The 17,786-nt window shown below is 44.5% G+C and overlaps 1 protein-coding gene across 7 annotated transcripts in view; it reads right to left on the reverse strand.

The window, feature by feature from the left end:
- Positions 1 to 366: 366 nt before the first annotated feature.
- Positions 367 to 17,786, reverse strand: part of MRO (maestro) — a 44,345-nt gene continuing 26,925 nt past the window's right edge. For 6 of the 7 annotated variants that reach the window (XM_017877550.1, XM_017877544.1, XM_017877548.1 and 3 more), the window contains 6 exons: positions 10,174 to 10,276; positions 8,060 to 8,206; positions 6,419 to 6,601; positions 2,717 to 2,872; positions 1,287 to 1,394; positions 367 to 623 (listed from right to left, as the gene is read on the reverse strand). In XM_017877550.1, the coding sequence (XP_017733039.1) occupies positions 570 to 623; positions 1,287 to 1,394; positions 2,717 to 2,872; positions 6,419 to 6,601; positions 8,060 to 8,206; positions 10,174 to 10,272 (747 nt within the window). In that variant the 5' untranslated portion in view covers positions 10,273 to 10,276 and the 3' untranslated portion in view covers positions 367 to 569. The remainder of the gene's footprint in view (positions 624 to 1,286; positions 1,395 to 2,716; positions 2,873 to 6,418; positions 6,602 to 8,059; positions 8,207 to 10,173; positions 10,277 to 17,786) is intronic. The other variant, XM_017877551.1, reaches the window with a different exon arrangement.

Genomic DNA, 17,786 nt, shown 5'->3' on the forward strand with positions numbered 1-17,786 from the left:
CTTGTTTCGGATGATCTTGAAAGCAATGACTGTTTACAATTATGAGATGCTAAAGATACACCTGCAAGCCACCTTCTTGGTATCTTGGCCAACTTTAAATAAATCTTGGCAAGAAAAGGTATCAATAGCAAATACACCAAAACAAAACAAAACCAGAAAAAAAAAAACAGAAACAAAAACAAAACCCTTAAGGTAACAAGTATTCTCCTAAGCCTCAGAAATTGAGTATTAAAAATAAAAGCTAGGTGACAGAGATGAACCTAAGAAAGAAAACGCTGAGAAATAAGCACTGAATCTATATACACTTGGAATGTTTTAAAGAAAGTGTGTACCTGCTCATCAAATTTGTATGGGGAGGAAATGAAATAAGTGAAAGCAGTCTAGAATTTTACTTTAGATATAATCATACAATTCCATGTATTATTTTTGCCTTTGATTGCTCTCCCAGCACCCTCTTTTCCATTACAATCCCAAGAGGCAAGCAGAAGAGGCATCCAGTGAGATAAAACAGGGGAACACGATGGCTCAGCAATGCACTCACATAGAACCATTTCCTTGCTGCTCTGCGCTTACAGAATTTTATTTGCATAGAAGAACTGCAGGATCTCTGGATGATAATGGCTCTGAAAGAAATTAGCAAAGGTATGCATGAGGGCGGGATTCAGCAAACTTCCTTGACTATATAACTAGTAGGCAGTGGTCAGTGCAGAGCACGTGGATAAGCAGGAGAGGTGGAGGCATCACCTGCATCCAGCTAGTGACCTGAACTGGAACTGCCAATATATCTTGTGCTTGATCCTCTAGGCGTTTTGTCATTTATGTTGTATGATGGGTCAATTACAATCAAAACATAGTTGGCCTGGCCGGGCATGCTGGCTCACACCTGTAATTCCAGCACTTTGGGAGGCCGAGGCAGGCAGATCACTCGAGATCAGGAGTTCGAGACCAGCCTGGGCAACATGGTGAAATCCCATCTCTGCTAAAAATACAAACGTTAGCCGGGTGTGGTGGCACACGCCTGTAATCTCAGCTACTCAGGAAGCTGAGGCATGAGAATCGCTTGAACCTGGGAGGTGAAGTCTGCAGTGAGCCGAGATGGTGTCACTGCACTTGCTCTGGGTAACAGAGCAAGACTCTGTCCAGAAAAAAAAAAGAAAGAAAAAAAACATAGTTGGCCTGAGTCATTTTATGGAGGGTATCTCTTTCTTGTGCTTGGCCACCTTCCGTGTTAACCACCAGGAGGGCAGGGACCGGAAGAGAATTCTCTCCTATCCTGGCTCACTCACCAGCTGCCGGTAGAGCTTAGTGTTCCTTTGATCTTCTTCACTCTGGAAGCTGTATTCCTTCCTTAGTTTCAGATATGGAGAACAGGCTCGAAATGTTGTTTTGCAAGCCTGAGAAAAATAATGTTACTATTTTATTTATTAGAGCATTCTATAATCCCAAGCAAGGAAAAGTATCCCAGAGGATCGCACCCAATCTGTGGTCAGGGGGCCGCTGAAAGTGTGAAAGTAACTTCCAGGTAGTTTCAACATTTGAATCTTAAAGGATGTATACTTATAAGATGGCCATGTCTATAATTTGGGGACTGGTGGGAAGGGCAAAGCTTTATAGTTTAGCACAGCCCTTGTTATTATCTCATCAAAAGTAGTACTGGATTCCGAAATTTAATTTCTGTCTCAGTAACTTAAAGAAGGCAAGTGGTTTGGTAGAAAGCTTTGCTCCCAATTGGTTTGAAACGTTCACCAAGTCCCACTCCAAAGCAGGCCTGAAGTTGATCCAACCTTGTTAGGACACATTTTCTCCAAGAATAAAACAAAACTACCAGAAGAAATTAATAAGTCATGGGTGGAGCCAGGCGAGGTGGCTCACGCCTGTAATCCGAACACTTTGGGAGGCTGAGGCAGGTGGATCACCTGAGGTCAGGAGTTCGAGACCAGCCTGGCCAACATGGTGAAATCCCATTTCTACTAAAAATATAAAAAATTAGCAGGGCATGGTGGCGGGCACCTGTAATCCCAGCTACTCAGCAGGTTTAGGCAGGAGAATCACTTGAACCCCAGAGGCTGAAGTTGCAGTGAGCTGAGATCCCACCATTGCACTCCAGCTTGGACATCAAGAGCAAAATTCTGTCTCAAAAAAAAAAAAAGAACAAAGAAAGAAAGGGAAGGAAGGAAGGAAGGAAGGAAGGAAGGAGAAAGAGAGAGAAAGAAAGAGAGAGAGAGAGAAAGAAAGAAAGAAAGAAAGAAAGAAAGAAAGAAAGAAAGAAAAGAAAAGAAAAGAAAAGAAAAGAAAAGAAAAGAAAAAGAGAAGAAAGGAAGGAAAGAAAAGAAAGAAAAGAAAAGCAGCTATAGGTGGGAAATCTATACCAAGCACAATGACAAAAGCTAATTGGGCATGAATAAATATCCTCATTATGTGGGCTGCTGCACCATTGATTAAATCTGTGCCTCTCTGCCCCCAACCCCATTACCCTGAGCTTATCTAGCATTGACAAGTACTGGGCTTGGGCAGGTGGGGCAGATGGAAAATAACACTCTTGCTCAAAGAGAGATTACACACTGAAGAGGCACCTTGTCTAGGATGCATACAGCAATGCTGCTAAGTATCTACAGCAGTGCTAGCAGGAACCCCAGGGTCTGGCGTCTCAACTCGCAACTCCCTTTATGAATAGCATGGAGATGTCACTCTGTTGTTTGCAGAGTCAAGGTCTTACCTTGGCAACCTGGGGGTTTCTGTCCTGTAAATGGATCAGGAGGGAATCTCGTGTCTGCTTAACCTGACCGGTGAAAAATTTTTTCCATTTCCTCCCGGCAAAGGCAGCCAATTGCCCAAACAAAACAAAGGCCGAGTATCTCAGACTGTCGTTCTCCTGTGGTCCCCATCGACAAAACAATAAGAAAGCCAGATCATTACCAAAAGGCAATTGCATCTGAACACATCACAGCCATCAATCAGAACACATCACAGCCGTCACTCTTGTCTGTACATTACAGGGTGGGTGGTGAGATCTGGTCTAAAGTACTTAGCTGGGTGGGTAGGGATGGCTTGAAGAGGGCCTAAAGGCTTCAGTGAACCTCTTCTCCAGCAGATGAGAGGACTAGCCTGGGAAATCACTAGTGCTACTCCCACCTTCCCAGATTTTTTGTTCATTATTTCATGTTGTGGAGATAGAATACATTTGTAAAGTTCCCAAAATTCAAAATAACCAAAAAGCTTTATAGAAAAAGTAGATCTATTTCCTACTCCTCTCCATCGGCCACCAAATTTTCCTCCCCACAAGCTAATAAAGTTATGTTTTGTGTGTATCTCTCCCGAAAATAAAGAAGAAAGATGTATATCATGTGATCCTTTCCCTCTTCTCTACATAAATGGAAGCACATGCCACTGTTGTTATGCAGTTTGAGTGTTCATCAGTCTGAGAGCTCTTTCTATGTCAATAAACAAAGGAGTTTTCATTTTCTTTTCTTTTCTTTTTTCTCTTTTTCTTTTCTGCACGAAACTTCATTCAACCAGTTCCCTGTTTATTACTCCAGCATTTTTGCCAAGTCTCTTTTCTTTGCTTTTGGTCTGAGTTTCTCCTATCTGCAGTAGATATAATAATCATGTTTCTTCCCCCAACACCCTCCCACCTCTCCCTGATTCCAGTCTGATTGGTTGGTTTGTCCCTGAGTGCATTTCAGTGGACTCCACCCTCTCTTTCTTTCCAAGGTGAGCTGTTTGGTCCAAGTATCACCTTTCCAGGTGAGGAGAACAAGGCCCAAGGCACTTAAGGAACTTGCCCAAAATCACACTGTCAGGTAACAGAGCCAGTATAGTAACCCAAACACCTGACTCCTGGTGCACGGGTTTTGTAGTCTAAGTCCTCCTCCAGGTAAACCAAAGGGAGGAGGGCTGGGATGGGCCTTCACAGGGGGGAAGGAGCACCAAGAACTGGGGGTCACAGAGACCCAGCAAGACTGAGGACCACTAATGGTATCGTGAAATATATTTTAAAAATTTAGCACATGATGCATACCGAAATTGCCTTAGGATTGCATTTTATTTTATTTTTTTTTAGACACAGCATCTTGCTACATTGCCCAAGCTGGCCTCCAACTCCTGGGCTCAAGTGACCCTCCTGCCTCAGCCTCCTGAGTAGCTGGGATTACAGGCACACACCACCACGCCTGGCTTAGGGTTGTATTATCTTCACTGCTCTATCAGTGAGGGTGTGTGTGTGCGCGCGCGCGTGTGTGTGTGTGTTTAACTAATTTTAATGGAGAATGTACCCCATCCAAAGCCATACCCTAATGCTATAATATGTATAGACACGTAAAACAGATGCCCGTCCTCCTAGGGATGGGCCTCAGATAGTGAAGAGTGCTATCTGTAATCGAGATGTAAACTATCAGCAAACAGCTCTGCATAAGAATTTCTGTGTTTCTACGTGGCCAGGGACTTCTGCTCAAAAATTCCAGGCAACCAGGGTTTTTAAAAATGGTTGAAGGCCAGGCACATGTCTCATGCCTGAAATCCCAGCCCTTTGGGAGGCTGAGACAGGAGAATTGCTTAAGCCCAGTTAGAGACCAGCCTGGGCAACATAGCAAGACCCCATCTCTACAAAAACTACAAAAATTAGCCAGGCATAGTGGCATGCACTTGTGGTCCCAGTCACTCAGGAGGCTGAGGTGGGAGGATCACTTGAGCCTGGGAGGTTGAGGCTGTAGTAAGCTGTGTTCCTAGGCCACTGCACTCCAGCCTGGGCAATATAGCGAGACCCTGTCTCAAAAAAAAAAAAAAAAGTGGTTGAACGACAAACAAGTTCTGGAAGTTCAGATGGCACCTCCAAGAGATTTAGAGCCATTTCCCCAGAGACATCTGCTTACACTCCAATGTGGTAAGTAGGGACCTTTCTTCACTCCCTCCCCAGAGAGGACCGGCTTACATTCAAGAGCAAAAATCCCTCTGTGTCTCTGGAGCAGGTGGGACACATGTGCCCAGCTCCTATATGAGCTCCAAGTTACATAAGGTCAAGGCCTCTTCTCCCCTCCTGTGCTGCTGACACATCTGGCTCTCACCATGTGGCTCCAGAGAGAATTAGGGCTTGGGGACATGCTGCAAATCTCTCTGGGAGTAAATAAAAGATCTGTTCGCTGTTCTGTAGGTCTTGTCTTTCAGGGACAGAATAACTGGCAGGCTAACTTGTTAGCTTGCAGTCAGGGTCTCTGACTCTTCTCAGTTTCGGACTGAACAATGTGCCGGTGCACTTTTTGCTTAGCCTGACTTGTCATCTGAGAGTTAAGAGTGCAGCCCTATAGTCAGAGGAGCTGGTGGCATGGCTACTTCCTGGCTCTGTGAACTTGGGCAAGTTTTAACCTTTCTGTGCCTTGGTTTCCTTGTCTACAAAGTGAAGATAATTTCAGTGCCCATCTCATGACAGGGTTATTGTGAAGATTATATGAGATGATTCATGTAAACTGCCTAGCACTGTGCCTGGCACACAGTGAGGGCTCACTAAATGCTAATCATTGCTATTGCCACATTTATAAGACAGCATTGACTACATGTTAGTCAATCAGTGTACATCATCATCAGTGTACATATACCCACTTCTCTGTTAAGATGAATACTCGCCAGGCGCAGTGGCTCACACCTGTTATCCCAACACTTTGGGAGGCCGAGGCAGGTGGGTCACTAGAGCCCAGGAGTTTGAGACTAGCCTGGGCAATATAGTGAAAACCCATCTTTACCAAAAATACAAAAATTAGCCAGGCATGGTAACATGTGCCTGTAGTCCCAGTTACTTGGGAGGCTGAGGTGGGAGGATCACTTGAGCCCAAAAGGCGGAGGTTGCAGTGAGCCAAGATCACGCCATGGCACTCCAGCCTGGGCGACAGAGTGAGACCCTGTCTCAAACAAACAAAAAAACCCTTGAGGGGTAGAGATAAAATTCTATGCATCTTTATATGTCCTCCCAACCCTAGCACAGCACTAGTCTCTCAACAAGATGTGTTAATAAATAAGTGAATAATAGAGACCTTGTTCCCCAGCAACAAACCATCCACAGCTCACATTTTTTTTTTTTTTTTTTTTTTTTTTGAGATGGAATCTTGCTCTATTGCCAGGCCGCAGTGCAGTGGTGCGATCTTGGCTCACTGCAACCTCTGCCTCCCAAGTTCAAGTGATGCTCCTGCCTCAGCCTCCCGAGTAGCTGGGACTACAGGCGTGTACCACCAGGCCCAGCTAATTGTATTGTAGTAAAGACAGGGTTTTGCCATGTTGGCCAGGATGGTCTCTGTCTCCTGACCTCGTGATCTGCCCACCTTGGCCTCCAAAGTGTTGGGATTACAGGCATGAGCCACCACGCCTGGCCCCACAGTCACATTTCTAATCCCACTTTGATTTCAATAAAGCAGAATTTCTCTAATTTACTTACATCATCTAATAAAGTCCTGGTCTGAAGTGTGATGTCTATGAAGAAGGAACCCAAACCTTTCCCCTGGATCTTGCCCAGAACGACGGTCAGAGTCTTCATACTCTCATGGATGACTTCCAAACTCACAGGATCATACAATCCGTACACCAGCAGGTCGAGGACAATTTTCTTATGCTTTCTCACCTGTCACCAAGGTTTGAAAAGCATTAATAGCACAGGAATTGCTCCCCATGGGTTGAAAAGCAACCCCACATCTAGGCTACTAATAACCTAGGACTTGAATTAAGAGACCAAGGATTTTTTTCAAGATCTGCACAACTCTCATTAAAATAGAAAAGCTCCATTAGCCCAACCCAAGAGCCCAGCTCAGCCTAGGAAGGAAAACAGAAAGAGTGATCTGGAGTGTGGCATGTGGGTGGGTGAGGCTGGGTAGGGCTCTTCAAATAGGGTGGCAGACCTGGGTGATCTCAGGGCCTGGGGAGAACTAGGTACCTTTATAGTGGGGAGGAGACAAAATGGGCACTGAAGTTGGCGGATGGTAAAACAGGAGGTGGAAAAAACATCTTTTACGAAACAAACATAAATTACTAGAAAAAAATCACTTAAATTCATCAGGACGGGTAACAGCTGTGAGTTTATCCTTCCTGCAGCTCTGTCTCCCACAACTGATATTGCTGAGGTGACATGAGCCTAAGATGACCCTGAATGGGTGACACCTTGAATAAGTCTCCTCCCCTTGAGTGCAGAAGGAAACTGTGACTCGCTTCCAGCCTACGGACATGACTTTATATTGCATAAGATTCTTTTTTTTTTTTTTGAAATGGAGTCTCGCTCTGTTGCTCAGGCTGGAGTACCTGGTGTGATCTCTGCTCATACCTCAGCCTCCCGAGTAGCTGAGATTGCAGGCATGCCTGGCTAATTTTTTGTATTTTTACAAAAATACAAAAGAGATGGGGTTTCATCATGTTGGCCAGGCTGGTCTTGAACTCCTGACCTCAAGTGGTTCACCCGCCTTGGCCTCCCAAAGTGCTGGGACTGCAGGCGTGAGGCACCGCAGCCCAGCCCATAACACTCTATCTTAGCAGACAGGAGGAGGCAACACCTTCCTGCTGGCCTGGAGGAAGCGAGTACCCATCTACACGTCTACAAACATCGAGTACACATCTACAAACAAAGATCTAGTACACAGCTACAAACAAAGATCTAGTACACAGCTACAGACATCTCATTTGGTCTACATAATGCTGTGAGAGAGTGGCTTCCAGGCATTGAAAGTGGCCCCTGGCATACAGCAGTCAAAAAAACAGAAACCTCTGTCCCGCAATGGGAAGCAACTGAATTCTGCCAACAACTATGTAAGCGAACCCTAAGCTCCAGGAAGGAATGCAGTCTGGCAGACACTTGATTGCAGCCTGGTGAGATCCTGAGCAGAGGACCCAGCTGAGCTACACCTGGACTCCTGACCATCGAAAACCGAGATAATCAACATGTGTTGCTGTAAGCTGCTAAGTGTGTGCGGTGGTTTGTTCTGGGGTGATAGATAACTAATACCTCAGAGACCATACTCCAGCCCTGGAGTCTCCACACCAAGAGGGTTGGAGAGGCATAGGCGGCTGGCTGAGCCCCACTCTCCTTCCCTACCTTGTCAGGGGCTTCACAGGCCATGGTTCCCAGGCCTCTCATTGCCATGTGACGCTTTTTAGCATTGGGGTCCCGAGCTCTTTCTGCCAAGACGAAAAACACATTCTTCAGAGGCTCCCGCTTCTGGAACTTCAGTTTCCAAGAGACCTGGGTGATGGGTCAAAAATGTATTAATTTGGGAGTGTTCAGAGTCATACCCAATCCCAACCCCAATCCCTCCCTCTAAAGAAAATCCCGCGATGGCCTGCTCAATTTTACCCCTTCATTCTCCTACTAAAAATGCCTGGGTTTTGTTGGAAATGTACTCATTTGGTCTACACAATGAATAAATTGATGGAGAAAGAGGGCAATAAAGATAATGCAGGCTGGTGTTGAGGTAGGTTAGGAAGATTATGGGGAGAGGCTCTAGAGCAGCTATGGGTGTGATAGAAGTTGAAAGAAAGAAGACTTGATCAGTGTTGATGTGACCTGGGAATAGGGATCCGTTTCACAGGGAAAGGAGTGCCGTTACTCCTCAAAGAGCTCTCTTTACCCCTTCTTTTCCAGCTCTTTCCCATTTTTCTGCTCTCCTTTGTAGCCAAATGCCTTGAAAGACTTCTATACTTGTTTTCTCCCATTTGTCTCCTCCCATTGCCTCTTGAACTCTCTGCAATCAGGCTAATGTCCCCTCACCCCTACCCTGCCATATGGCTAATTCCAAGGGTCAGTTCTCAGTAGTCATGTTACTCAACCTCTCAATAGCACTTGACACAATTAGCAAAGCATATCTGCAAACATCTAGTGCACATCTACAAACATTTCAGGACTGATCTAGTGCACATCTACAAACATTTCAGGGCACTTAAAGGATGTCCCAACTCCAGAATGCATGCATCTGAACATGCAATTAAGAGCAGGAAGAGAAATTCATGAATAATGCAAATTGGGGAACACTGTCTGATGCAGAAACCTGTACTTTAAGAACTAAACTCTATCACTCCTGTAATGCCAGCACTTTGGGAGGCCGAGGAAGGCGGATCGCCTGAGGTCAGGAGTTCGAGACAAGCCTGGCCAACAAAGCAAAACCCCGAAATCCCATCTCTATAAAAATACAAAAAATTAGCTGGGCGTGGTGGTGGATGCCTGTAATCCCAGCTACTTGGAAGGCTGAGGCAGGGAGAATTGCTTGAACCTGGGAGGCGGAAGTTGCAGTGAGCTGAGATCACACCATTGCACTCCAGCCTGGACAACAGAGCAAGACTCCGTCGCAAAAACAAACAAACAAAAACACTGAACTCGAAGTAATTGCAGGGCCAGGGATGGGGCAAGAGATAGGCTAGTCTCTGAGCCTTTGTAGTAAGCCTGTGAGCTCTCATGCAGGAAGACCCTGGTGTGCAGCAGGACCCAAAACACAGCAACATGTACTAGAGTCAGAATCAAGATGTTGAAAGATCCAGACAAGATCAAAGAAGACAAAAGCCACCTCCCCACCATCCTTAGAGAGGGGCCTAGAGCGGGAGACTGGCTTGAGATTCAGCTATCTCAGTAGTGCTATGGATGAGATTTGGTGATTTCCAAGCTTCATTAGTATTCCTGGATTTTCATTACAGTTCATTCCTTTTTTATCTAACATTTTTTTTTTTTTTTCAAGACAGCGTCTCACTCTGTTGCCCAGGCTGCAGTGCAGTGGCACAATCTCAACTCACTGCAACCCCTGCCTCCCGGGCTCAAGCGATCCTCCCACCTCAGCCCTGAGTAGCTGGGACTACAGGTACATGCCACCATGCCCAGCTAATTTTTGTATTTTTGGTAGAGACAGGGTTTTGCCATGTTGCCCAGGCTGGTTTAGAACTCCTGAGCTCAAGTGATCCGCCTGCCTCAGCTTCCCAAAGTGCTGGGATTACAGGCGTGAGCCACCACACCATATTTGTATTATTGAGTTAGCAGCAAGTTATTCTCAACTAATCTTTTTGTCATCCTGTAAACATCCTATCCATGTTAAAAGAACTGTTATCAAAGTTTTTTCAGAAGGAACTTTAGGGGAGCAGGACTAAGTAACCACAGACCAAGCAAACATACATCTTACAAAACAGCTGCTGGGAGGAGAAATGTGTTCATAGTATTTTGTGTCAGACCTTGGAAAAGAAAGATATCATTGATGTCCTTTTCTGCTTGGGCTGGGAAGTAGGGATGGAAAGGGGCTGGCCCAGGATTCTCCTCTGTCTTTGGTCCATGGAACTAAAAAAAAAAAAAAAAAAAAAAAAAAAAAAAAATCACATGAGCCACAGACACTTAACATCAACAAACATTGTTGTACAATGCATTGTGCTGGGGTAAGAATATAAAGAGGCAGCAATCCTGAGGCCTGTCTTTAGGAACCTTCCACCGTGGTGAGGAGATAGAACAGTCACATAGATAAATAGCAACCCAAGGCAGCCCAAGAGGAATAGCAGCTTGGGGGTCAAGGGAGATCTGCCCTCTGGTTCCCCACTCCATTTTGCAGATTTCTTTTATCACTATCACCAAAGAAGTAAAATGCAGATTCCCAGGCTCTGCCACAGAGTTCTCATGAATTGAAATACAGAGTAGCCTCAAATGTGTTTTTAAAAGTTCTTCAAGAATGTAAATTGGTACCTCTTTTTAGAGAGGATTCGGCACTGTCTCTTAGCACTTTAAAGCACACATAATTGGCAATTCTTTAATCCTATAGAAATTAGCACATCATATGCTCAAAGATATACACAAAGGATAGCCACCATAGCACCGTAATAAACAATATGGTGTTCTTTAATGGTTTGGGCAGGGGAAGGGGGAGTGGGGCAGGGGTTTGAGATAGGGTTTTACTCTGTCTCCCAGGGTGGAGGGCAGTGGCAGGAACACAGCTCACTGCAGCTTCAACCTCCCAGGCTCAAGCAATCCCCCTGCCTCAGCCTCTGAGTTGCTGGGGCCACAGGTGCATGCCACCACACCAAATTAATTTTTTTTTTTTTTTTTACGTTGTCCAGTCTTGTCTCAAACTCCTGGGCTCGTGCAATCCTTCTGCCTCAGTCTCCCAAAGTGTTGAGATTATAGGCTTGAGCCACTGTGCCCAGCCAATGGTTTGAAAATAAATAAATTACATATATTACAACTATACAACTTTACAAAAACTGCTATGCAATCACTAAGAAGAATATTGGGCAGATCAACATGTGCTAACATAATCTCCATGATATAATTTTGAGTGAAAAGTGCGAATCCATGTGTACAGTACTTTACCACTTGTGTAAAATCAAAATGAGGGCAGGAAATACATATGTACATATATGCTTGCATATGCATAGAAGGAGGAAAAATACCCAAGAAACATTAAGAGAGATGACTTCTGGGCTGGAAATCCGAGGAATTGAAATTGGAGGGAAACTTACTTTTTTCACCCTTTTTTGTATATGTACGGCTTGTAATTTTACCATCTGCATGTGTTATTGAAAGAGTATAATATACATAAACATAGCTTACCAAGTGATTCTGATCCACAGCCTGACTTGGGGCCAACTAGTACAAACCAGCACTTCTCAAACTTTAATGTGCACTAAAATAATTTGAAGATCTTGTTCAGTGTGTCTGCAGCGGGAACTCGAGATTCCGCCTTTCTTCCAAGCTCCCAGGGGATGCCAAGCAGGTACTATGTTTTGAGTGGCAAGGGTATAAAGTTAAGAGCCATTGGAGCCGAGAGAGGACCATGGGCTGGAACAGCTGGTGAAGACTTCCCAAAGCACACTGGTGAGCTTGGAAGCAGAGGCAGAGCATATATGACACTTTGGGATTCAACGGGATCCCATGCAATATCATGGTGATGGTAGCAGTAATGATTAAAATAGTAGGAGAGAGGTAGAACATAGGCTACAGGGGCTAGTTAAAGGCCAGCTGTGGAAGACTCTGACTTCTAAAGAGCTTGATTTCAAATGTACTTTGTAGATATGAGTACCCTGATGATTTTCTTTTAATTTAGGTGAAATCCATGTAACATACAATTAGCCATTTAAACAATGTTCTGCAACTACCACCTCTGTCTAATAGCAAAACTTTTTCATCACCCCGAAAGAAAACCCTGCACGCATTAGGCATCCATTCACTATCCCATCCTCCCCCAGCCCTGGGCATGTTAATCTGCCTTCTGTCTCAATAGATTTACCTATTCTGAATATTTCACATATATGGAATCATACATTATTGTGATCATTTATAACTGGTTTCTTTTTCTTAGTATATTGTTTTTGAGGTTCATCCATGTTGTAGTATGTATCAATATTTTGTCATTTTTTATGGCCGAATAATATTCCATTGTATGGTTATACCACAATTTGTTTATGCATTCACCTGTTGATAGGCACTTGGGCTGTTTCCCTGTTTTGGCTATTTTGAATAATGCTACTATGAGTATCTGTGCACAACTATCTGGGTATCTGCTTTCAGTTATTTGGGGTATATACTTAGGAGTAGAATTGCTGAGTCATATGGTAATTCTTTTTCTTTTCTTTTTTTTCTTTTTTTGAGACAGAGTCTTACTCTGTCTCCTAGGCTGGAGTGCAGTGACTCACTGCAACCTCTGCCTCCTGGGTTCAAGGGATTCTCTTGCCTCAGCCTCCCTAGTTGCTGGGATTACAGGCGCACGCCACCATGCCTGGCTAATTTTTGTATTTTTAGTAGACACAGGACTTTGCCATGTTGGCCAGGCTGGTATTCAACTCCTGACCTCAAGTGATCCCTTACCTCAGCCTCCCAAAGTGTCAGGATTACAGGCGTGAGTCACCAAGCCCAGCCATCCTATGGTAATTCTATGTTTAACTTTTTGAAGAACCACCAAACTGTTGGTTACACCATTTTACATTCTCACCAGCAATGTGTGAGGGTTCCAATTTCTCCACATCCTTACCAACTTTTATTTTCCATTATTATTGTTATTTATTATTAGATCCATCTTAGTAGGTATGAAGTGGTCTGTCCTTTGTGGTTTTTATTTGCATTCCCCTAATGACTAATGGGGCTAAGCATCTTTTTGTGTGCTTGTTGGTGATTTATATCTTCTTTGGAGAAATTTCTATTCATATCCTTTGCTCATTTTCCATTGGGTTGTCTTTTTCTGAGTTGTAAGAATTCTTTATATATTCTGAATACTAGACCATTATCAGATATATGGTTTACAAATATTCTAGCCCATTCTGTGGGCTGTCTTTTCACTTTCTGGATAATGTCCTTTGTGCACAAAAGTTTTGATGAAGTCCAATTTGTCTATTTTTATTGTTCTTACTCATGCTTTTAGTATCTATGAATCTATTGCCACATCTAAGGTCATGAAGATTTACCCCTTTATGTTCTTTTAAGCGTTTTACATAGTTTTAGCTTTTCTATTTAGGTCATTGATCCATTTTGAGCTAATTTTCATATATAATATGTGGTAGGGGTTCAACCTCATTAGAACCATTGACTTGTATACGTTTTGTGTTTTCCTTTTTTTAATAGGAGAAATGGCAGGCAAGCAGCTGCAGCCATTCTTAACCCCGCCTACCTTAGGATCACCTAGGGAACTTCTAAACATCCAGACCAAGTCTACCATTATCTCCAGAGAGGGGCCCAGGCATCAGTATTTTTTAAAGCCCACCAAGTAATTCCAGCAGGCAGTCACTGAACTACAGTGACCAGTGACCAACTGTCTTGGTTTTCCCAGGGCTGGGGAGCTTCCAGGGACATGGGACTTTCAGTCCTAAAGCTGGAAAAGTCCTGGCCAAACCAAGACACACTCTTCTCTGATACAACCTGACCCTTTTCAACAGCTGTACTTTGGAACATTTGACTTCCTTGATCTGGAGGTGCACGGGGACTTGATTTCTCTGCCGTCCTTGCCCCCCAGGTAGATTTGGTCCATGAAATCCTAGGTGGATTTGCTCCATTCCGGAGAGGTCCATGAAAACACTCCCTCACCCCATAACTTCCAGGACCTATATCTCCTTCCTATCTGGCCAACAGGAATCTTCTCACCACTGCAAGGGGGAACCAAAATAAAACCCCAGAAAAATTGCATCCCCACCAATTAGCGAGTTTCTCTTTCCATCAGTTACCTGGCTGACGAGATTCTCTGTTTGCTTCAAGGTATTCCCACAGGCTTCCTCACTAAACCAGTGGCTCTCACACTTCAGTGTGCATCAGAATCACCCAGCAGACTTGTTAAAACATTTTGATTGTTGAAACAGCAATCAAATGATGAACCCATGAAACGGGGCAGTTTTGGTGGAAGAAGCTCAGGCAGTCCCTATGGTGATGGTTATAGATCTGGTAGTGGAAACAGTAGATATGGTAGCAGAAGGTTCTAAAAACAGCAGAAAAGGAGGCTGGGCTCACACCCTTAATCCCAGCACTTTGGGAAGCCGAGGTGAGTGGATCACCTGAGGTCAGGAGTTCGAGACCAGTCTGGTCAACATAGTGAAACCCCATCTCTACTAAAAATACAAAAATTAGCTGGGCATGGTGGCGGGCGCCTGTAATCCCAGCTACTTGGGAGGCTGAGGCATGACAATCGCTTGAACCCGGGAGGCAGAGGTTGCAGTGAGCCGAGATTCCCAGGCCCAGGCCCCAGAGTTTCTCATTTTGGGCATCGGCAGCAGGGCCTACTAATTTCTATTTCTAACAAGCTCCCAGGTGACACTGGGATGTGACTGGTTTGGTGACCACACTTGGAGAACCACTGCATTAACAGAAAGAAACCACAGCAGTACAGTGTTGCTTCTCTCCAGAATAAAGGGATTTTAAAATTCACATTGAGGATGGAGCTGGAGGTCATTATTCTAAGCAAACTAACACAGGAGGAGAAAACCAAGTACCACATGTTCTCACTTGTAAGTGGGAGCCACACGTTGAGTGCCCGTGAACACACAAAAGGCAACAGACACAAGGGTGGAGGGCAGGAGGAGGGTGAAGAGTGAAAAACTACCTGTCGGGTACCATGCTTACTACCTGAGTGACAAAACAACCCATACTTCAAACCCCTGCAAGACACAATTTACCTTTACAACAAACCCACACATGTACCCCTGAAACTAAAATAAAATTTTAAAATTTTAAATTTGGTGCTGGAGAGGATGTGGAGAAATAGGAACACTTTTACACTGTTGGTGGGACTGTAAACTAGTTCAACCATTGTGGAAAACAGTATGGCGATTCCTCAAGGATCTAGAACTAGAAATACCATTTGACCCAGCCATCCCATTACTGGGGATATACCCAAAGGATTATAAGTCATGCTGCTATAAAGACACATGCACACGTATGTTTATTGCGGCACTATTCACAATAGCAAAGACTTGGAATCAACCCAAATGTCCATCAGTGACAGACTGAGTTAAGAAAATGTGGCACATATACACCATGGAATACTATGCAGCCATAAAAAAGGATGAGTTCGTGTCCTTTGTAGGGACATGGATGCAGCTGGAAACCATCATTCTCAGCAAACTATCGCAAGAACAGAAAACCAAACACCGCATGTTCTCACTCATAGGTGGGAATTGAACAATGAGATCACTTGGACACAGGAAGGGGATCATCACACACCAGGGCCTATTGTGGGGAGGGAGGAAGCAGGGAGGGGTAGCATTAGGAGATATATCTAATGTAAATGACGAGTTAATGGGTGCAGCACACTAACATGGCACATGTATACATATGTAACAAACCCACATGTTGTGCACATGTACCCTAGAACTTAAAGTATAATAAAAAAAAAATTATAATTTGGCTCACATAGAGCCAAAAAACACGCTTGGTTGTTTCTTTCTGGGGCTTTCCTTTTAACAACTTTATGTTTCAATAGAACCTAAAGATTCTCAGGTCAGATGCTCCGGATCAGAGCCAACAGGTGCCTGACAATGGGTACAGGGAGCCTAAAAGAAGCAAAACTCCTGTCCCATGTTGAAGGAGGGGTTGAACACAATCTTACTTTAGACAAATAGGACTGGTGATTTATATTAGCATATTTGTGAATTTGAATAGCATTAAGATTACCTTCAAAAAAAAAAAAACAGCTCAAAGTGGAGGTAAAGCTGTGACCCAGTTGCCCCCAGCCTGACTCGGGCCATCACCATCTGCCCCTGCAGCCAGTGACAGGAGCAAGACCCATGGGAATCAGGGCGGTTGAGAAAACTGGTTCTTGGTGGCCTGAGCTTTGAAACTACAAAGGCCAGTTTAAGAGACCATTTTGAGGAATGGGGCACACCCACAGATTGTGTGATAATGAGAAACTCCCAAACAAAACATCTCGGGGGCCTTGGTTTTGTGACTTACGCTGGTGCAGCAAAGTGTGCTCAATCACACAAGGTTGGTGGGCATGTAGCGAAACCAGAGACAGCTGTTTCTAGAGAGGGTTCTGTAAAGCCTGGTGCCCATCCAACAGTACAGACAATGTTTGCTGGGCACGGTGGCTCACGCCTGTAATCCCAGCACTTTGGGAGGCCGAAGTGGGCGGATCACGAGGTCAGGAGATCAAAACCATCCTGGCTAATACGGTGAAACCCCATCTCTACTAAAAATACAAAAAAATTAGCCGGGCATGGTGGTGGGCGCCTGTAGTCCCGGCTACCCGGGAGGCTGAGGTAGGAGAATGGCGTGAACCCGGGAGGCAGAGCTTGCAGTGAGCTGAGATCGCGCCACTGCACTCCAGCCTGGGCGACAGAGCAAGACTCCATCTCAAAAAAAAAAAAGAAAATATTTGTTGAGAGTAATAAGGAAGAGACAGAAGAATATAATTTGAGAGACTCCTTTGAAAAGTGTGACAAGATTGAAACCATAGAAGTTATGAACCAGGCACAGTGGCTCACGCCTGTAACTTCAGCATTTTGGGAGGCTGAGGCAGGCAGATGACTTGAGCTCAGGAGTTCGAGACCAGCCTGACCAATGTGGTGAAACTCTGTCTCTACTACAAATACAAAAGTTAGCTGGGCATGGTGGTGCATGCCTGTAATCCCAGTTACTCAGGAGGTTAAGGCAGGAGAATTGCTTGAACCCAGGAGGCAGAGGTTGCAGTGAGCTAAGATCATGCCGCTGTACACCTGGGTAACAGAGCGAGACTCCATCTCAAAAAATAATAATAATAAATAAAAAAGTTAGGGAAGCCAGGCAGAGTGGAAAACAGGATTTGCTCTTATAACTTTTGATGATCATGAAACAATTGATAAAATTGTTGTTCAGATAGACTATGCTATTAATGGGCATAATTGTGAAGTAAAAAGGGTCCTTTCTAAATGAGATGGAGTCTACTGGATCATAAAGAGGTCACGGAAGTGGATCTGGCAACTTGGCTGGTCGTGGAGGAAACTTTGGAGGTGGTGAAGGTAATTTTGGCCGTGGTGGGAACTTTGGTGGAAAGGAGGCTATGGTGATGAAGGTGATGGCAGCAGAGACAGTTATGCAGGAGAGGACGGTGGATAGAATGGATTTGGAGGTGACGGTAGCCACTATGGGTGGTGATCCTGGTCATAATAGTAGAGGGGACCATGGTGGTGGTGGACCAGGATATGAAAACCAAGGTAGTCCATATGATGGCAGTGGTGGATGATATGATGGTTACAATGAAGGAGGAAATTTTGGTGGTGGTAACTATGGTGGTGGTGGGAACTATAATGATCTTGGAAACAGCAATCAAATTGTGAACCCATGAAATGGGGCAGTTTTGGTGGAAGAAGCTCAGGCAGTCCCTATGGTGATGGTTATGGATCTG

The sequence above is a fragment of the Rhinopithecus bieti genome, unplaced genomic scaffold (genome assembly GCF_001698545.2).
Source record: "Rhinopithecus bieti isolate Rb0 unplaced genomic scaffold, ASM169854v2 scaffold_9976, whole genome shotgun sequence".
Lineage (NCBI taxonomy): Eukaryota > Metazoa > Chordata > Mammalia > Primates > Cercopithecidae > Rhinopithecus > Rhinopithecus bieti.